Source organism: Orcinus orca, chromosome 2 (assembly GCF_937001465.1).
Source record: "Orcinus orca chromosome 2, mOrcOrc1.1, whole genome shotgun sequence".
Classification (NCBI taxonomy): Eukaryota; Metazoa; Chordata; class Mammalia; order Artiodactyla; family Delphinidae; genus Orcinus; species Orcinus orca.
The window spans coordinates 109,274,810-109,288,678 of record NC_064560.1 but is presented as its reverse complement, the minus strand read 5'-3'; the positions used below and the strand labels follow the sequence as shown (position 1 = coordinate 109,288,678).

At 33.7% G+C, this 13,869-nt stretch overlaps 1 protein-coding gene across 2 annotated transcripts in view; it reads right to left on the bottom strand.

Annotated features, from left to right (window-relative positions):
* Positions 1-13,869, bottom strand: part of FAM227B (family with sequence similarity 227 member B) — a 262,310-nt gene that overhangs the window by 38,239 nt on the left and 210,202 nt on the right. Inside the window, exons 11-12 of one of the 2 annotated variants that reach the window (XM_033408437.2) lie at positions 5,047-5,144; positions 2,193-2,353 (exon numbers count right to left, since the gene is read on the bottom strand). In XM_033408437.2, the coding sequence (XP_033264328.1) occupies positions 2,193-2,353; positions 5,047-5,144 (259 nt within the window). Of the gene's footprint in view, positions 1-2,146; positions 2,354-5,046; positions 5,145-13,869 lie in introns of those variants that run through there. The other variant, XM_033408436.2, reaches the window with a different exon arrangement.

Sequence of the window (13,869 nt, the reverse complement as noted above, 5' to 3'; positions counted from 1 at the left end):
AAAGTATAACATACACTTAGGGCTAGGTTCACTGTTTATAATAATGATGTATGTCCATATTTCAATTGATATTTTTGAAAATTTTTATTTTTTTTGGCCTACATCTTGGCAGAACTGATTGGATCACCACTAATTTTGTCTCTTAGTGTAGCTGAAAAAGAGCTCCTTCAAGGAATAGAGGAGATATCATTCTGTGTTTTTTTAAAAAAATTATTCTTGCATTATAAATATTATCATCAATCCAAAGTTTCTTTTCAGGAGACTATTTCTTTTTTCCTCTTTAAAAAAATTTTTATTGAAATATAGTTGATTTACAATATTGTGTTAGTTTTAGGTGTACAGCAAAGTGATTCAGATACAAACACACACACATACACACACGCACACAAACACACACATATGTATTCTTTTTTAGATTCTTTTCCATTATAGGTTATTACAAAATATTGAGTATAGTTCCCTGTGCTATACAGTATGTCCTTGTTGTTTACTATTTTATATATAGAAGTGTGTATATGTTAATCCCAAACTCCTAGTTCATGACCCCCCACTTTTCCCCTTTGGTAACCATAAGTTTGTTTTCTATGTCTGTGAGTCTATTTCTGTTGTGTAAATAAGTTCATTTGCATCATTTTTCAGATTCCACAGGTAAGTGATATCATATGATATTTGTCTTTCTCTGTCTGGCTTACTACACTTAGTATGATAATCTCTAGGTTCATCCATGTTGTTGCAGATGGCATTATTTCATTCTTTGTTATGGCTGAGTAGTATTCCATTGTGTATACCACATCGTTCTTTTTTTTGAACAAATGCTTTTTATTTTTTAAATTAATTTTTATTGGAGTATAGTTGATTTACAATGTTGTGTTAGTTTCTGCTCCACAGCAAAGTGAATCAGTTATACATATACAGATACCCACTCTCTTTTAGATTCTTTTCCCATATAGGTCATTACAAAGTTTAGAGTTCCCTGTGCTATACAGTAGGTTCTTATCAGTTATCTATTTTATATATAGTAGTGTGTATATGTCAATCCCAATCTCCCAATTTATCCTACCCACCTTTTCCCCTTGGTAACTATAAGTTTCTTTTCTACATCTGTGACTCTATTTCTGTTTTGTAAAAAAGTTCATTTGTACCATTTTTTTAGATTCCACATATAAGCAATATCATATGATATTTGTCTTTCTCTGTCTGACTTACTTCACTCAATACGACAATCTCTAGATCCATCCATGTGGCTGCAAATGGCATTATTTTGTTCTTTTTTATGGCTGAGTAATATTTCTTTTCAGAAAACTTTTAAAGCATTGGTCCACTAGTAAGTGTCAATTTAGTTAAACCAAATGATATAATCTATAAATCCTCTTAACCACCCAAAGAAAACAGCAATATGTTGTGAAACTCAGACAACACAAGAGCAAACATGCTATTACTATCTCTCAACAGAGTGCAGACTGAAATATCAACTGAGTGAGGGTACCTGTCTACTAAATATTAGTAAAGTGCAATTTCTTTTTTATTTTTAAAGATAGAAATATATATATATATATTTATTTATTTATTTATTTATTTATTTATTTTCCACCCAGAGCTGTGTATACCCCAGTTTGGAGACCACTGTACTGGATCTCTTGGGGTTCATCCAAGTCCCTAGTGAGACCTGGGCCAGGATGGGTTATGCAGAGGGGGCACAAGAATGTAAACAGATACCCCTGCTACAACCAAAGAGCTCCAATTTCATTTATATTATATTTTATACAATAAGCTTTCTAATAAATTTTCATTAGAACAAATGATTACATAGCTAAGGCACATTTGAAACTTTCTTCTGGAGAAACCTAGAAGTCCATGACCCATAGTTCTGACAAATGTTTGAAACTGAACACTTAACAGTAAAGTTGTAAAAATAGTCTTTTACTAAAGAGCTAAATATATTGGTTTTTTTAAGTTCCTGGGTTTTACGTTTGTTTTATTTTTCTTACATGTAAAATCACAGCCTTAGAACTAAAAGAGAAAATACTTTTAGCCAAACATGCTATGAAAAGTTTTGAATGTAATTAAATGCTAAGTAAAGCATTAGTTACAAAATGCATTAACATTTTTTTCTTAACTGAGACATTAAAAAAAGTTAAAAGTTTTGAATATTTTGGAAACATCATATTAAAGCAAAGCTTAAAAAAGGATATGGTTCTTTCAATATTTCAGTGAGTTTAATCTTGACTTGTCTAGAGGCTTTGGAAATACCAGCTAGCTCATGCATCCTAAGATAATATAAAATCAGTGGACTCTGACCTCCAAAATTGAAGAGAACACGCTTAAACTCTGGGCCACTACTGCTATAATGGGACTGTAAGGGGTAGGAAAAAAAAATGAACCAATTATTACGCTTGTGTATTTTTAAAGAACTGTAAATAAAATATAACTGCATTATAACCATAAATACAATTATTATCTGGTATATTAAAACAAATAAAGGGAAATTCTGCAAGGCATCTTAATTAAAGTAATTTACTAAAGTATGAGACTATGAGTATGTGCAGTAGGGCTCTGCTAGTCTTTTAGCATGAAGACAGGCCAATAGAGATCATTCTATCTGAAGAACAGAAAGAGAAAAGAATGAGCAGAGCCCCAGAAAAAGGAGCAGGAAAAAATATGAAGAAATAATGACTGAAACTTTCCAAGTTTTATGAAAAACACATCCAAGAAGCTTACCTCCAAGTAGGATAAATTCACATCTAGATGCGTCATAGTCAAAGTGTTGAAAGACGAAGACAAAAAGAAAAATCTCAAAAGCAGCAAGAGAAAAACAACATATAAGAGAACCCCAATAAGGTTAACAAGGTGACTTCTCATCAGAACAAAGAGGCTAGAAGCCCATCACAGTGCTGATGAAAGAAACTTTGACCACGAATTCTGTGTCAAGGAAACCATCACCATAATTATAATTGCTTCAATATTCTACTATTGACTTCTTGTGGGATGCAAGTATAGCAACTACTCATATGTTAAGTCTTTCCTCAATTTTTATAACACCTAGATGAGAGATTTATTGTTGATTCCACTTCTTGTGGGGAAGTAAGATTTTATTCTCATTTGTTTTTACTGATATGTAAAATTCTCTTGTGTTTTGTTTGCTTATGGTCAATTTTTCATTGTATTCATTCATAGCTGCTCCAAAATTATTTCAAATAGTGGTAATATTGTAATCAAAAGCAGTTCTTTGATGGTGAAAATGATGTCAATATCAGCTGTTTTTTCCGTGATGTAAATCATTTACTTCACCATAGTCTCCCATGACAATTCACATCAGGTTATACCTAGCCTGATCTTAAAACTTGCATGCAAAACCGCACCAAGTATTTTCCTGGCTTTTGCCTGGTGTATTATAAGATAGAAACTCTATCTTACTGAAGTTTTAGAAACAGACATTCCTGTTCTTTTTCTGCAGTTACCAGTTTTTAAACTAAGAAAACCACAGTACACAGATCCTTCTTCCTCTATGAGAAACTGATTTTTTTTTAAGCGTAGTTCAATCAGGCGAGAGCAGATTGAAAGCAGGGCTCCAGAATGAACGTAATACACAATTATTGTCTAATCAGCACAGAGTAGATTCCACATGTTTAAACAGCCCATGAATACAGTAGATTTTGGGGTCAACAACGTTCTACTTTTGACATATACAGAGCTTACTGTTAAAAGCGATTCCCAAATCTTTTCAGAGGCCTCCAAGGCAAGGCTTTATTAACCTGTACTTATGCAGTTGTAATTCTGGACCTCTATACTTTTTCCACAGTAACAGTTTATCTTCTAAGATCAGGCCTGTTACCCCAGCCTGTTGTAAACTTTTGGTGTTCCACTATATTCATAATTCTTCCAGGTTTTATGACTTCTACATGGCTAATGAAAAATGGCAACCATATTTTTATCAAAGTTGTTGATAAAATATTGTGCATGAGACAGGGCCAATGGTGCAGCAATACGGTGTACTACCAAAGACATATCTGCAATTTGCTTTCTGTCTTTTAACAGTGATATCTGAGAAGTTATTGTCAGTTACAAATCCATCTGTCCATATTTCTTCAACTTGTAAACAAACTATTAAAGACCATTTTTAGTGCTTGCTGAAGATCATATATACAATTTCTATTACATTCCCTTGATTTCTAAATTTAGCAATCAAGGAAAAGTAATAGAATGCACTCCCCTGCCTCCCGCCCCCTGCAGCCAAGATGGTGCAATATTGCCATCTACCCCAAATGGACTCCTAGCGTCGCCAATTTCTATCCTAAGTATGGACATCCTTGGCAGCACTGTGAAGGTTGGAAGAGATTCTATATACCTGGATTATTAAATACCAGGAACTATATGAATACTGACTTTCAGAAAGTGGTTTTTGTATAGGCATAATTTAAAATTTAAAATAACGGTCAGATCTGACTAGATAATTCAGACAAAATTTTAACAAAAAAGACTGCAACAGATTTAAAACCCAACTGGCTAACAAGTTAAGAGATCAAATTCAGAAGTTCAAGCCAACGGTCTCATCAAATCTTGGCTAAGGCAACACAAGGTGGCAAATCCATAGGTTCTCTGTTTGGGAGGCACCTTCAAAAATGTGGAGAAAGCAAGTATTCAAGACTTAAGATCAACAGTACCTATATATGGTCATTTATTCCGGGACCATGGTTTAAGGGGTGGGGACAGGTCAACCACTGTTGAAAATGCCATTGAAGTTTTCTCTGCACTTTGATGCTTATTGAGATCAGAGCCATGTCTGTATGTCAACCCAAGGAGAAGCAGTGCCCGAAGTATGAGGAAAAGATAAACGCTATTCGTTTTCCTTAGACATGAGGATAGTTTCAGAAATATATATGACTTTAATATTAAGATTAACCTCTCCAATAAATCTCTTCTGATTATTACTTTTTTTCTAAAATATATATCAAGAGCATAATAACCAACATTGTCCATGTGAAACCTGTTCAATTAATTATATTGGAAATTAAAGAAGGACATTTTTATAATTATTATACTCCAAACCTTTGTTGGTAGTCCTGATAATCTTGATTCTTCCTTGGATGCAGGCATTGTATATCCTTCTGGATTCTTTAAAATTTTTGTCATATTGAAGTCTATATCTAAAACAGAAAATAAAATATTTTCTTAAATTCTTTCTTTCTTCACAAAAGGCATGATACCCCTTCTTTTTCCTAGCAATGCACCTTAAACATGCAGAGAGGTAAAAATGTATGAGAGACGGTTAGGATATTGTTATAGCTTGCCCCAGTCAGAGGAAATGAATATTCCATCTCATTTTACCTAACAGGGCTTTAGAGTTTTCAAATTCATTCATGTACACTATTTCACATCATCCTCACAAACCATTTTATGAGCTAAGTAACATTTCCCACAATTTATAGATTAGAAAACTAAAGTTACGGAAACTCTATGACTTTTTCTAAGAGTAAGTCTTGCTCTAAGGTGATAGTTGTTCACATCTATGAATCTAATAAAAACCACTGAATTGTATTCTTTAAATGGGTGAATTGTGTGGTATATGAACTACATCAATAAAGCTGTAATTAAAAAAAAAACAGCACAGGAAGAGAATGCAGACCTAGGTCTTTTGCTTCTGATTTCAGAGCTCTTTCCATGACCCTCTAGTTAAATGCAATAGGAGGCTTAGGTCTCTGCATGCTAGAGTCTACCTTTTCCATATACTGAAACATACCCAGATAAGGAAAGACTTGGTAATTTTTCAGTGCAACCAGTGTAAATATGCATGAGGCTACCCAGGGAGTCTTGTCTTAAAGGAGAACTATATGATTTAATCAGCCATGTCAGTCAGCCTAAAAGCATATGCTAATTATTAAGGATATCTTAATGTAGAGCAGAGAAAACAGGTAAGCTGAGAAGTTTGTACTAGATTCTGGCACTGACAATTATTACCAGTTACCAGGTAGACAAATCAGATCTACAGATTGTGATGTTGATGACAAGGCTAGAAGAGTTGAAGAAAGTCACTTGAATTGATTTTTGACATTACCCATTAAAAGATATTAGATACTAGCTTGAAATACTGGAGGCAAGCAGGCATTTATCTCTGGCAGAGATTAAAGAACTAGTTAGCAAGGAATCTGTATTCTAAAATTTTGAGTGGAACCAAAGTTAGATTAAGTTGGGAGTTACAATGGGCAAGAAAGGTAATGAACCATATAATTTCTCTACTTTAAAACTTGCTCAAAAGCATACAACCCATTATGGAGAAGAATATGACCTTATCTACCAATAATACAGACATTTTTCTTTGACTCAGCAATCCCTCTCCTGAGAATATATTCTACACAATCTTCTACATAAGCACAAAAAATATAGGTACGGGTTTAATGATTATAGCATAATATGTAAAATTTAGAGATTATAAACAACCTGTGCATTTAGCACTCAGGTACTGGTTGAAAAAACTATGGCACTCCTATTTGATGGAATACTATAAGCTGTAAAAAAAAAAAAAAAAATGAGCAAGATCTCCATACAGATGTGAAGATATCAACAGGTCATCTATTAAAGTGAGGAAAGCAAGTTGCAGAACAGTGAAGAGAGCATATTACTTGATTGAATGTATACAATATATAAAATATACTACTCAGTGTAAACAGGAAAGAATGTATACAATGTATACAATATACTACATTCAGTGTAAAAGGGAAAGAATAAGAAGCATCAAATATCTATTGTATTTTCCTTCATTTGTATAAAGAAACACTGAAAAGATAAATAAGAAATGGATAAAAATATTCCTTTTGGGAGGAATGATTAAAAATAAAACATGCTCAATTTTGAATCATTCTTAAATATATATTTAGGTGCTATTACTTAACTTCCAGTCGTTATGAACAGATATGTTACTAATGACAAAAGGACATCTACCTGTCTACCATACCCACAATAAAAGCCTTAGAAGATTGCTTGAACTTTGTTGTAAAATTACTGTCAACAGATTAATATCAGGCAAAGATTCTAGGCTTGGAGTAACAGCAATAGACATAAAAAGTAAGAGATTAATGAAAAACACAAAGCAAAGAAAGTTTAGAAGTAAAAGAGTCAAAGAAAAAAATCATACGTAAAGGAAAAACCCCACCCTGATATGATAAGAGTAATAAGTAATCTTAAAATCACTGAATTTACTAGGTCTTATCCCCCTGCATTCCTCTAATCTGTTGATTTGTTTTAGGTAAAAATATTAATTTTGTCCCTGATTATAGTTTTTATATCTCCTCTGTTCTCAGCATCTCTGAATGCTAGGGAAGGTCACCGGGAACACCAATATTGACTCTACTTGATAAAACTATGAGAAAGTATGTCTCAACTGTTCTTATTAAGTCTTTAGAAATTTCACTAGTGACAAAATATTCCAGTCTTACTACACTGACGCTGGGAAAATTTCATTTTCATAATTACCCCCTTTTCATTTTAGGGATATTAAATCTCTTAAAAGGGAGACACTTATGCAAGTAAGTATGGTTACCTTTATCCACTTTTGTAGTTTTTATTCTAATAGTCTTTCTGAGATGCGAATAACTCATATATCTTAGCAAAATTAAACTTCATGCAGGCCATATATAATATTATATATCAATAAACTACAGAAACAGAAAAAATGTTAATTAGTTAAAAAATTAAATTAAAAAAAAAAGATGCTCACTGAGGTCAGGAGAACAATGCATGAACAGAATGATAGCTTCAGCAGAAATAGAAAATACAAGAAAGTACCAAACAGAAATCACAGAGCTGAAGAATACCTGCACTGAAAAATACATTACAGGGGATCAACAGCAGGCTAGATGAAGCCAGAAAAAAGAATTAGCAAACTCAAACACAGGGCAATGGAATTCATCCAATCAAAGAAGTAAAAGAAAAAAAATTTAAAAAGTGAAGATAGCTTCAGCGACTTGTGGGACATTAAACAGACCAACATTTGCATTATAGGGGTCCTAGAAGGAGAAGAGAGAGAGAAAGGGGCAGAACATTTATTTGAAGAAATAATAGCTGAAAACTTCCTTAACCTGGGGAAGGAAACAGACATTCAGATCTAGGAAGCCTAGAGAGTTCCAAATAATATGAGCCAAAGAGACCCACACCAAGACACATTATAATTAAACTGTTATAACTTAAAGACAAGGAGAGAATCTTAAAAGCAGCAACAGAAAAACAACTTGTTATGTGGAAAGGAACCCTCCCCATAAGACTATCAGCAGGTTTTTCAGCAGAAACTTTGCAGGCCAGAAGGAAGTGGCACAATATATTCAAAGTGCTGAAAACAAAACAAAACAAACAAACAAAACCTACTAACCAAGAATTCTCTACTCAGCCAAGTTGTCCTACAGAATTGAAGGAGAGGCAAATAGTTTTCAAATAGTTTTCCAGACAAGCAAAAGGTGAAGGAATTTATGACCACTAAACTGGCCTTCCAGGAAAGGCTGAAGGGACTTCTTTAAGCTGAAATGAAAGTGCTAATCAGAAATAGAAAAACATATGAAAGTACAAATCTCACTGGTAAAGGTAAACATATAGTAAAATTTAGAAAAATCTAATGTTATAAAGATGATGAGTTAATCACTTATAATTCTAGTACAAAGGTTAAAAGACAAAAGTAGTAAAAATAACTACAACTACTATAACTTGTTAATGAATATGCAAGATAAAAAGAAACTGTGACATCAAAAACAAAACAAGTGGGAGGAGTAAAAATGTAGAGCTTTAGAATGTGTTTGAACTTAACTTGTCAACTTAAAATAGACTGTTATAGATATGTTATTTTACGTAAGCCTCATGGTAATCACAAAGCAAAACATTATAGTAGATAAATAAACGATAAAGAGAAAGGAATCTAAGCATGCCACTAAAAATTATCACCAAATCACAAATGAGGAGAGCAAGAGAAGAAGAAGGGAATAAAGGAATTTAAAAGCAGCCAGAAAACAATTAACAAAATGGTAAAGAGTACATACATATCAATAATTACTTTAAATGTAAATGGACTAAGTTCCCCAATCAAAAGACACAGAGTGGCTAAATGGATTAAAAACAAAACAAAACAAAACAAAAAAACCAAGACCAATATATACACTGCCTACAAGAGATTCACTTCACATGTAAGGAAACACATAGATAAAGTGAAGGCATGGAAATAGATATTCCATGCAAATGGAAACAAAAAGAAACTTGGATACCTATACTCTTATCAGGGAAAATAGACTTTAAGGCAAAGACTCTAATAAGAAATAAAGAAGGTCATTATATGATAAAGGAGTCATTTCAACAAGAGGATATAACATTTGTAAATATTTATGTTCTTTTTTGTTTGTTTTTTCTCAGAGTGGCTAAACCATTTTATTTTCCCACCAGTGATGTGATATAATTTTTCTACGTACTCGCCAGCATTTGAAGTTGTCACTATACTTTTTATTTATTTTTCTCACATCTTTATTGGAGTATAATTGCTTTACAATGGTGTGTTAGTTTCTGCTTTATAACAAAGTGAATCAGTTATACATATAGATATGTTCCCATATCTCTTCCCTCTTGCGTCTCCCTCCCTCCCACCCTCCCTATCCCACCCCTCTAGGTGTTCACAAAGCACCGAGCTGACCTCCCTGTGCTATGCGGCTGATTCCCACTAGCTATCTATTTTACATTTGGTAGTGTATATATGTCCATGCCACTCTTTCACTTTGTCACAGCTTACCCTCCCCCCTCCCCATATCCACAAGTCCATTCTCTAGTAGGTCTGTGTCTTTCTTCCCATCTTACCCCTAGGTTCTTCATGACATTTTTTTCCCTTAAATTTCATATATATGTGTTAGCATATGGTATTTGTCTTTCTCTTTCTGACATACTTCACCCTGTATGACAGACTCTAGGTCCATCCACCTCATTACAAATAGCTCAATTTCGTTTCTTTTTATGGCTGAGTAATTAATATTCCATTGTATATATGTGCATATCTTCTTTATCCATTCATCCGACGATGGACACTTAGGTTATTTCCATCTCTTGGCTATTGTAAATAGACCTGCAATGAACATTTTGGTACATGACTCTTTTTGAATTATAGTTTTCTCAGGGTATATGCCCAGTAGTGGGATTGCTGGGTCATATGGTAGTTCTATTTGTAGTTTTTAAAGGAACCTCCATACTGTGCTCCATAGTGGCTGTACCAATTCACAATCCCACCAGCAGTGCAAGAGTGTTCCCTTTTCTCCACACCCTCTCCAGCATTTATTGTTTCTAGATTTTTTGATGATGGCCATTCTGACTGGTGTGAGATGATATCTCATTGTAGTTTTGATTTGTATTTCTCTAATGATTAATGATGTTGAGCATTCTTTCATGTGTTTGTTGGCAATCTGTATATCTTCTTTGGAGAAATGTCTATTTAGGTCTTCTGCCCATTTTTGGATTGGGTTGTTTGTTTTTTTGTTATTGAGCTGCATGAGCTGCTTGTAAATTTTAGAGATTAATCCTTTGTCAGTTGCTTCATTTGCAAATATTTTCTCCCATTCTGAGGGTTGTCTTTTGGTCTTGTTTATGGTTTCCTTTGCTGTGCAAAAGCTTTTAAGTTTCATTAGGTCCCATTTGTTTATTTTTGTTTTTATTTCCATTTCTCTAGGAGGTGGGTCAAAAAGGATCTTGCCGTGATTTATGTCATAGAGTGTTCTGCCTATGTTTTCCTCTAAGAGTTTGATAGTGTCTGGCCTTACATTTAGGTCTTTAATCCATTTTGAGCTTATTTTTGTGTATGGTGTTAGGGAGTGATCTGATCTCATACTTTTAAATGTACCTGTCCAGTTTTCCCAGCACCACTTATTGAAGAGGCTGTCCTTTCTCCACTGTACATTCCTGCCTCCTTTATCAAAGATAAGGTGACCATATGTGGTGAATTTATCTCTGGGCTTTCTATCCTGTTCCATTGATCTATCTTTCTGTTTTTGTGCCAGTACCATACTGTCTTGATTACTATAGCTTTGTAGTATAGTCTGAAGTCAGGGAGCCTGATTTCTCCAGCTCCGTCTTTTGTTCTCAAGATTGCTTTGGCTATTCGGGGTCTCTTGTGTTTCCATACAAATTAAAAACTATTTTGTTCTAGTTCTGTGAAAAATGCCATTGGTAATTTGATAGGGATTGTACTGAATGTGTAGACTGCCTTGGGTAGCTTGGTCATTTTAACATTGACTCTTCCAATCCAAGAACATGGTGTACCTTTCATCTGTTTGTGTGGTCTTCAATTTCTTTCATCAGCATCGTACAGTTTTCAGAGTACATGTCTTTTGCCTCCATAGGTAGGTTTATTCTTAGGTATTTCATTCTTTTTGATGTGATGGTAAGTGAGATTGTTTCTTTAATTTCTCTTTTGGATCTTTCTTTGTTAGTGTATAGAAATGCAACAGATTTCTGTCTATTAATTTTGTATCCTGCAACATTACCAAATTCATTGATGAGCTCTAGCAGTTTTCTGTTAGCATCTTTAGGATTTTCTATGTATAGTATCATGTCATCTGGAAACAGTGCCAGTTCTACTTTTTCTTTTCTAATTTGGATTCCTTTTATTCCTTTTCCTTCTCTGATTGTTATGGCTAGGACTTCCAATACTATGTTGAATAAAAGTGGTGAGAGTGAACATCCTCACTTTGTTCCTGATGTTAGAGGAAATGCTTTCAGCTGTTCACCACTGAGTATGATGTTAGTTGTGAGTTTGTCATATATGGCATTTATTATGTTGAGGTATGTTCCCTCTATACCCACTTTCTGGAGAGTTTTTATCATAAACGGATGTTGAATTTTATCAAAAGCTTTTTTTGCATCTATTGAGATGATCATATATTTTTATTCTTCAGTTTGTTAATGTGGTGTTTCACATTGATTGATTTGTAGATATTGAAAAGTCCTTGCATCCCTGGGATAAATCCCACTTGATAATGGAGTATTATCCTTTTAATATACTGTTGGATTCAGTTTGCTAGTATTCCACTGAAGATTTTTGCATCTATGTTCATCAGTGACATTGGCCTGTAATTTTCTTTTTTTGTGGTATCTTTGTCTGATTTTGGTATCAGGGTGATGGTGGCCTCACAGAATGAGTTCAGAAGTGTTCCTTCCTCTCCATTTTTTGAAATAGTTTCAGAAGAATGCGTATTAACTCTTCTTTAAATGTTTGATAGAATTCGCTTGTGAAGCCATCTGGTCTTGGACTTTTGCTTTTGGGAGTTTTAAAATTACTAATTCAATTTTAGAACTGGTAATTAGTCTAGTAATATTTTCTATTTCTTCCTGGTTCAGTTTTAGGAGGTTGTACCTTTCTAATAATTTGTCCATTTCTTCCAGGTTGTCCATTTTATTGGCATATAGTTGCTTGTAGTAGTCTCTTATAATCCTTTGTATTTCTGTGGTGTCAGTTGTAACTTCTCCTTTTTCATGTCAAATTTCATTGATTTGGGCCCTCTCCCTTTTTTTCTTGATGAGTCTGACTAAAGTTTTATCAATTTTATTTACCTTTGAAAAGAACCAGCTTTTAGTTTCATTCATCTTCTCTATTATTTTTGTCTCTATTTCATTTATTTCTTCTCTGATCTTTATGCTCTCTTTCCTTCTATGAAACTTTGAGCTTTGCTTGCTCTTTTTCTCTAGTTGCTTTAGGTGTAAGGTTAGGTTGTTTATTTGAGATATTTATTGTTTCCTGATGTAAGATTGTATTGCTATAAACTTCTCTCTTAGAACTGCTTTTGCTGTGTTCCATAGGTTTTAGATCATCATGTTTTCATTTTAATTTGTCTCTAGGTATTTTTTGATTTAGATTTCTTCAGTGATCCATTGATTGTTTAGTAGCATATTTTTTAGTCTCCACATGTGCTTTTTGCAGTTTTTTTCTTGTAGTTGATTTCTAGCCTCAAAGCATTATGGTTGGAAAAGATGCTTTATATGATTTCAATTTTCTTAAATTTACCAAGGCTTTTTGTGGACCAGCATGTAATCTATCCTGGAGAATGCTCCATGTGAACTTGAAAAGGATATGTATTCAGCTGTTTTGGGGTGCATTGCTCTATAAATATTCTTTAGTCCATTTGGTGTAATGTGTTATTTAAGGCCTGTGTTTCCTTATTGATTTTCTGTCTGGATGATCTGTCCACTGAGGTAAGTGGGTGCTAAAGTCCCCCATTATTATTGTGTTGCTGTAAATTTGTCCTTTTATGTCTGTTAATATTTGCCTTATATATTGAGGTGCTCCTATGTTGGGTGCATATAGATTTATAGTTGTTATATCTTCTTCTTGGATTGATCCCTTCATCCTTAGGTAACATCCTTGTCTCTTGTAACAGTCTTCAAAGTGTACTTTGTCTGATTTAAGTATTGCTACTCCAGCTTTCTTTTGATTTCCATTTGTGTGGAATGCCTTTTTGCATCCCCTCACTTTCAGTCTGTATGTCTCTAGATCTGAAGTGAGTCTCCTGTAGGTAGCAAATATACAAGTCTTGTTTTTGTATCCATTCAGCCAGTCTGTGTCTTCTGGTTGGATCATTTATCCATTTACATTTAAAGAAATGATCCATATGTATTTTCTTATTGCCATTTTGTTAATTGTTTTGGAATTTTTCAAGGTCTTTTTTCCCTTTCTTCTTCTCTTGTTTTCTGGCTTGATGACTATCTTTAGTGTTTTGTTTGGATTTCTCTTTCTTTTTTGTGTGTACATCTATTATAGATTTTGGTTTGCACTTACCTTGAGGCTCTTGTATAGCAGTCTATATATATACGTGATCATTCTAAGTTGCTGATCTCTTAATTTCCAATATATTTTAAATACCTTGC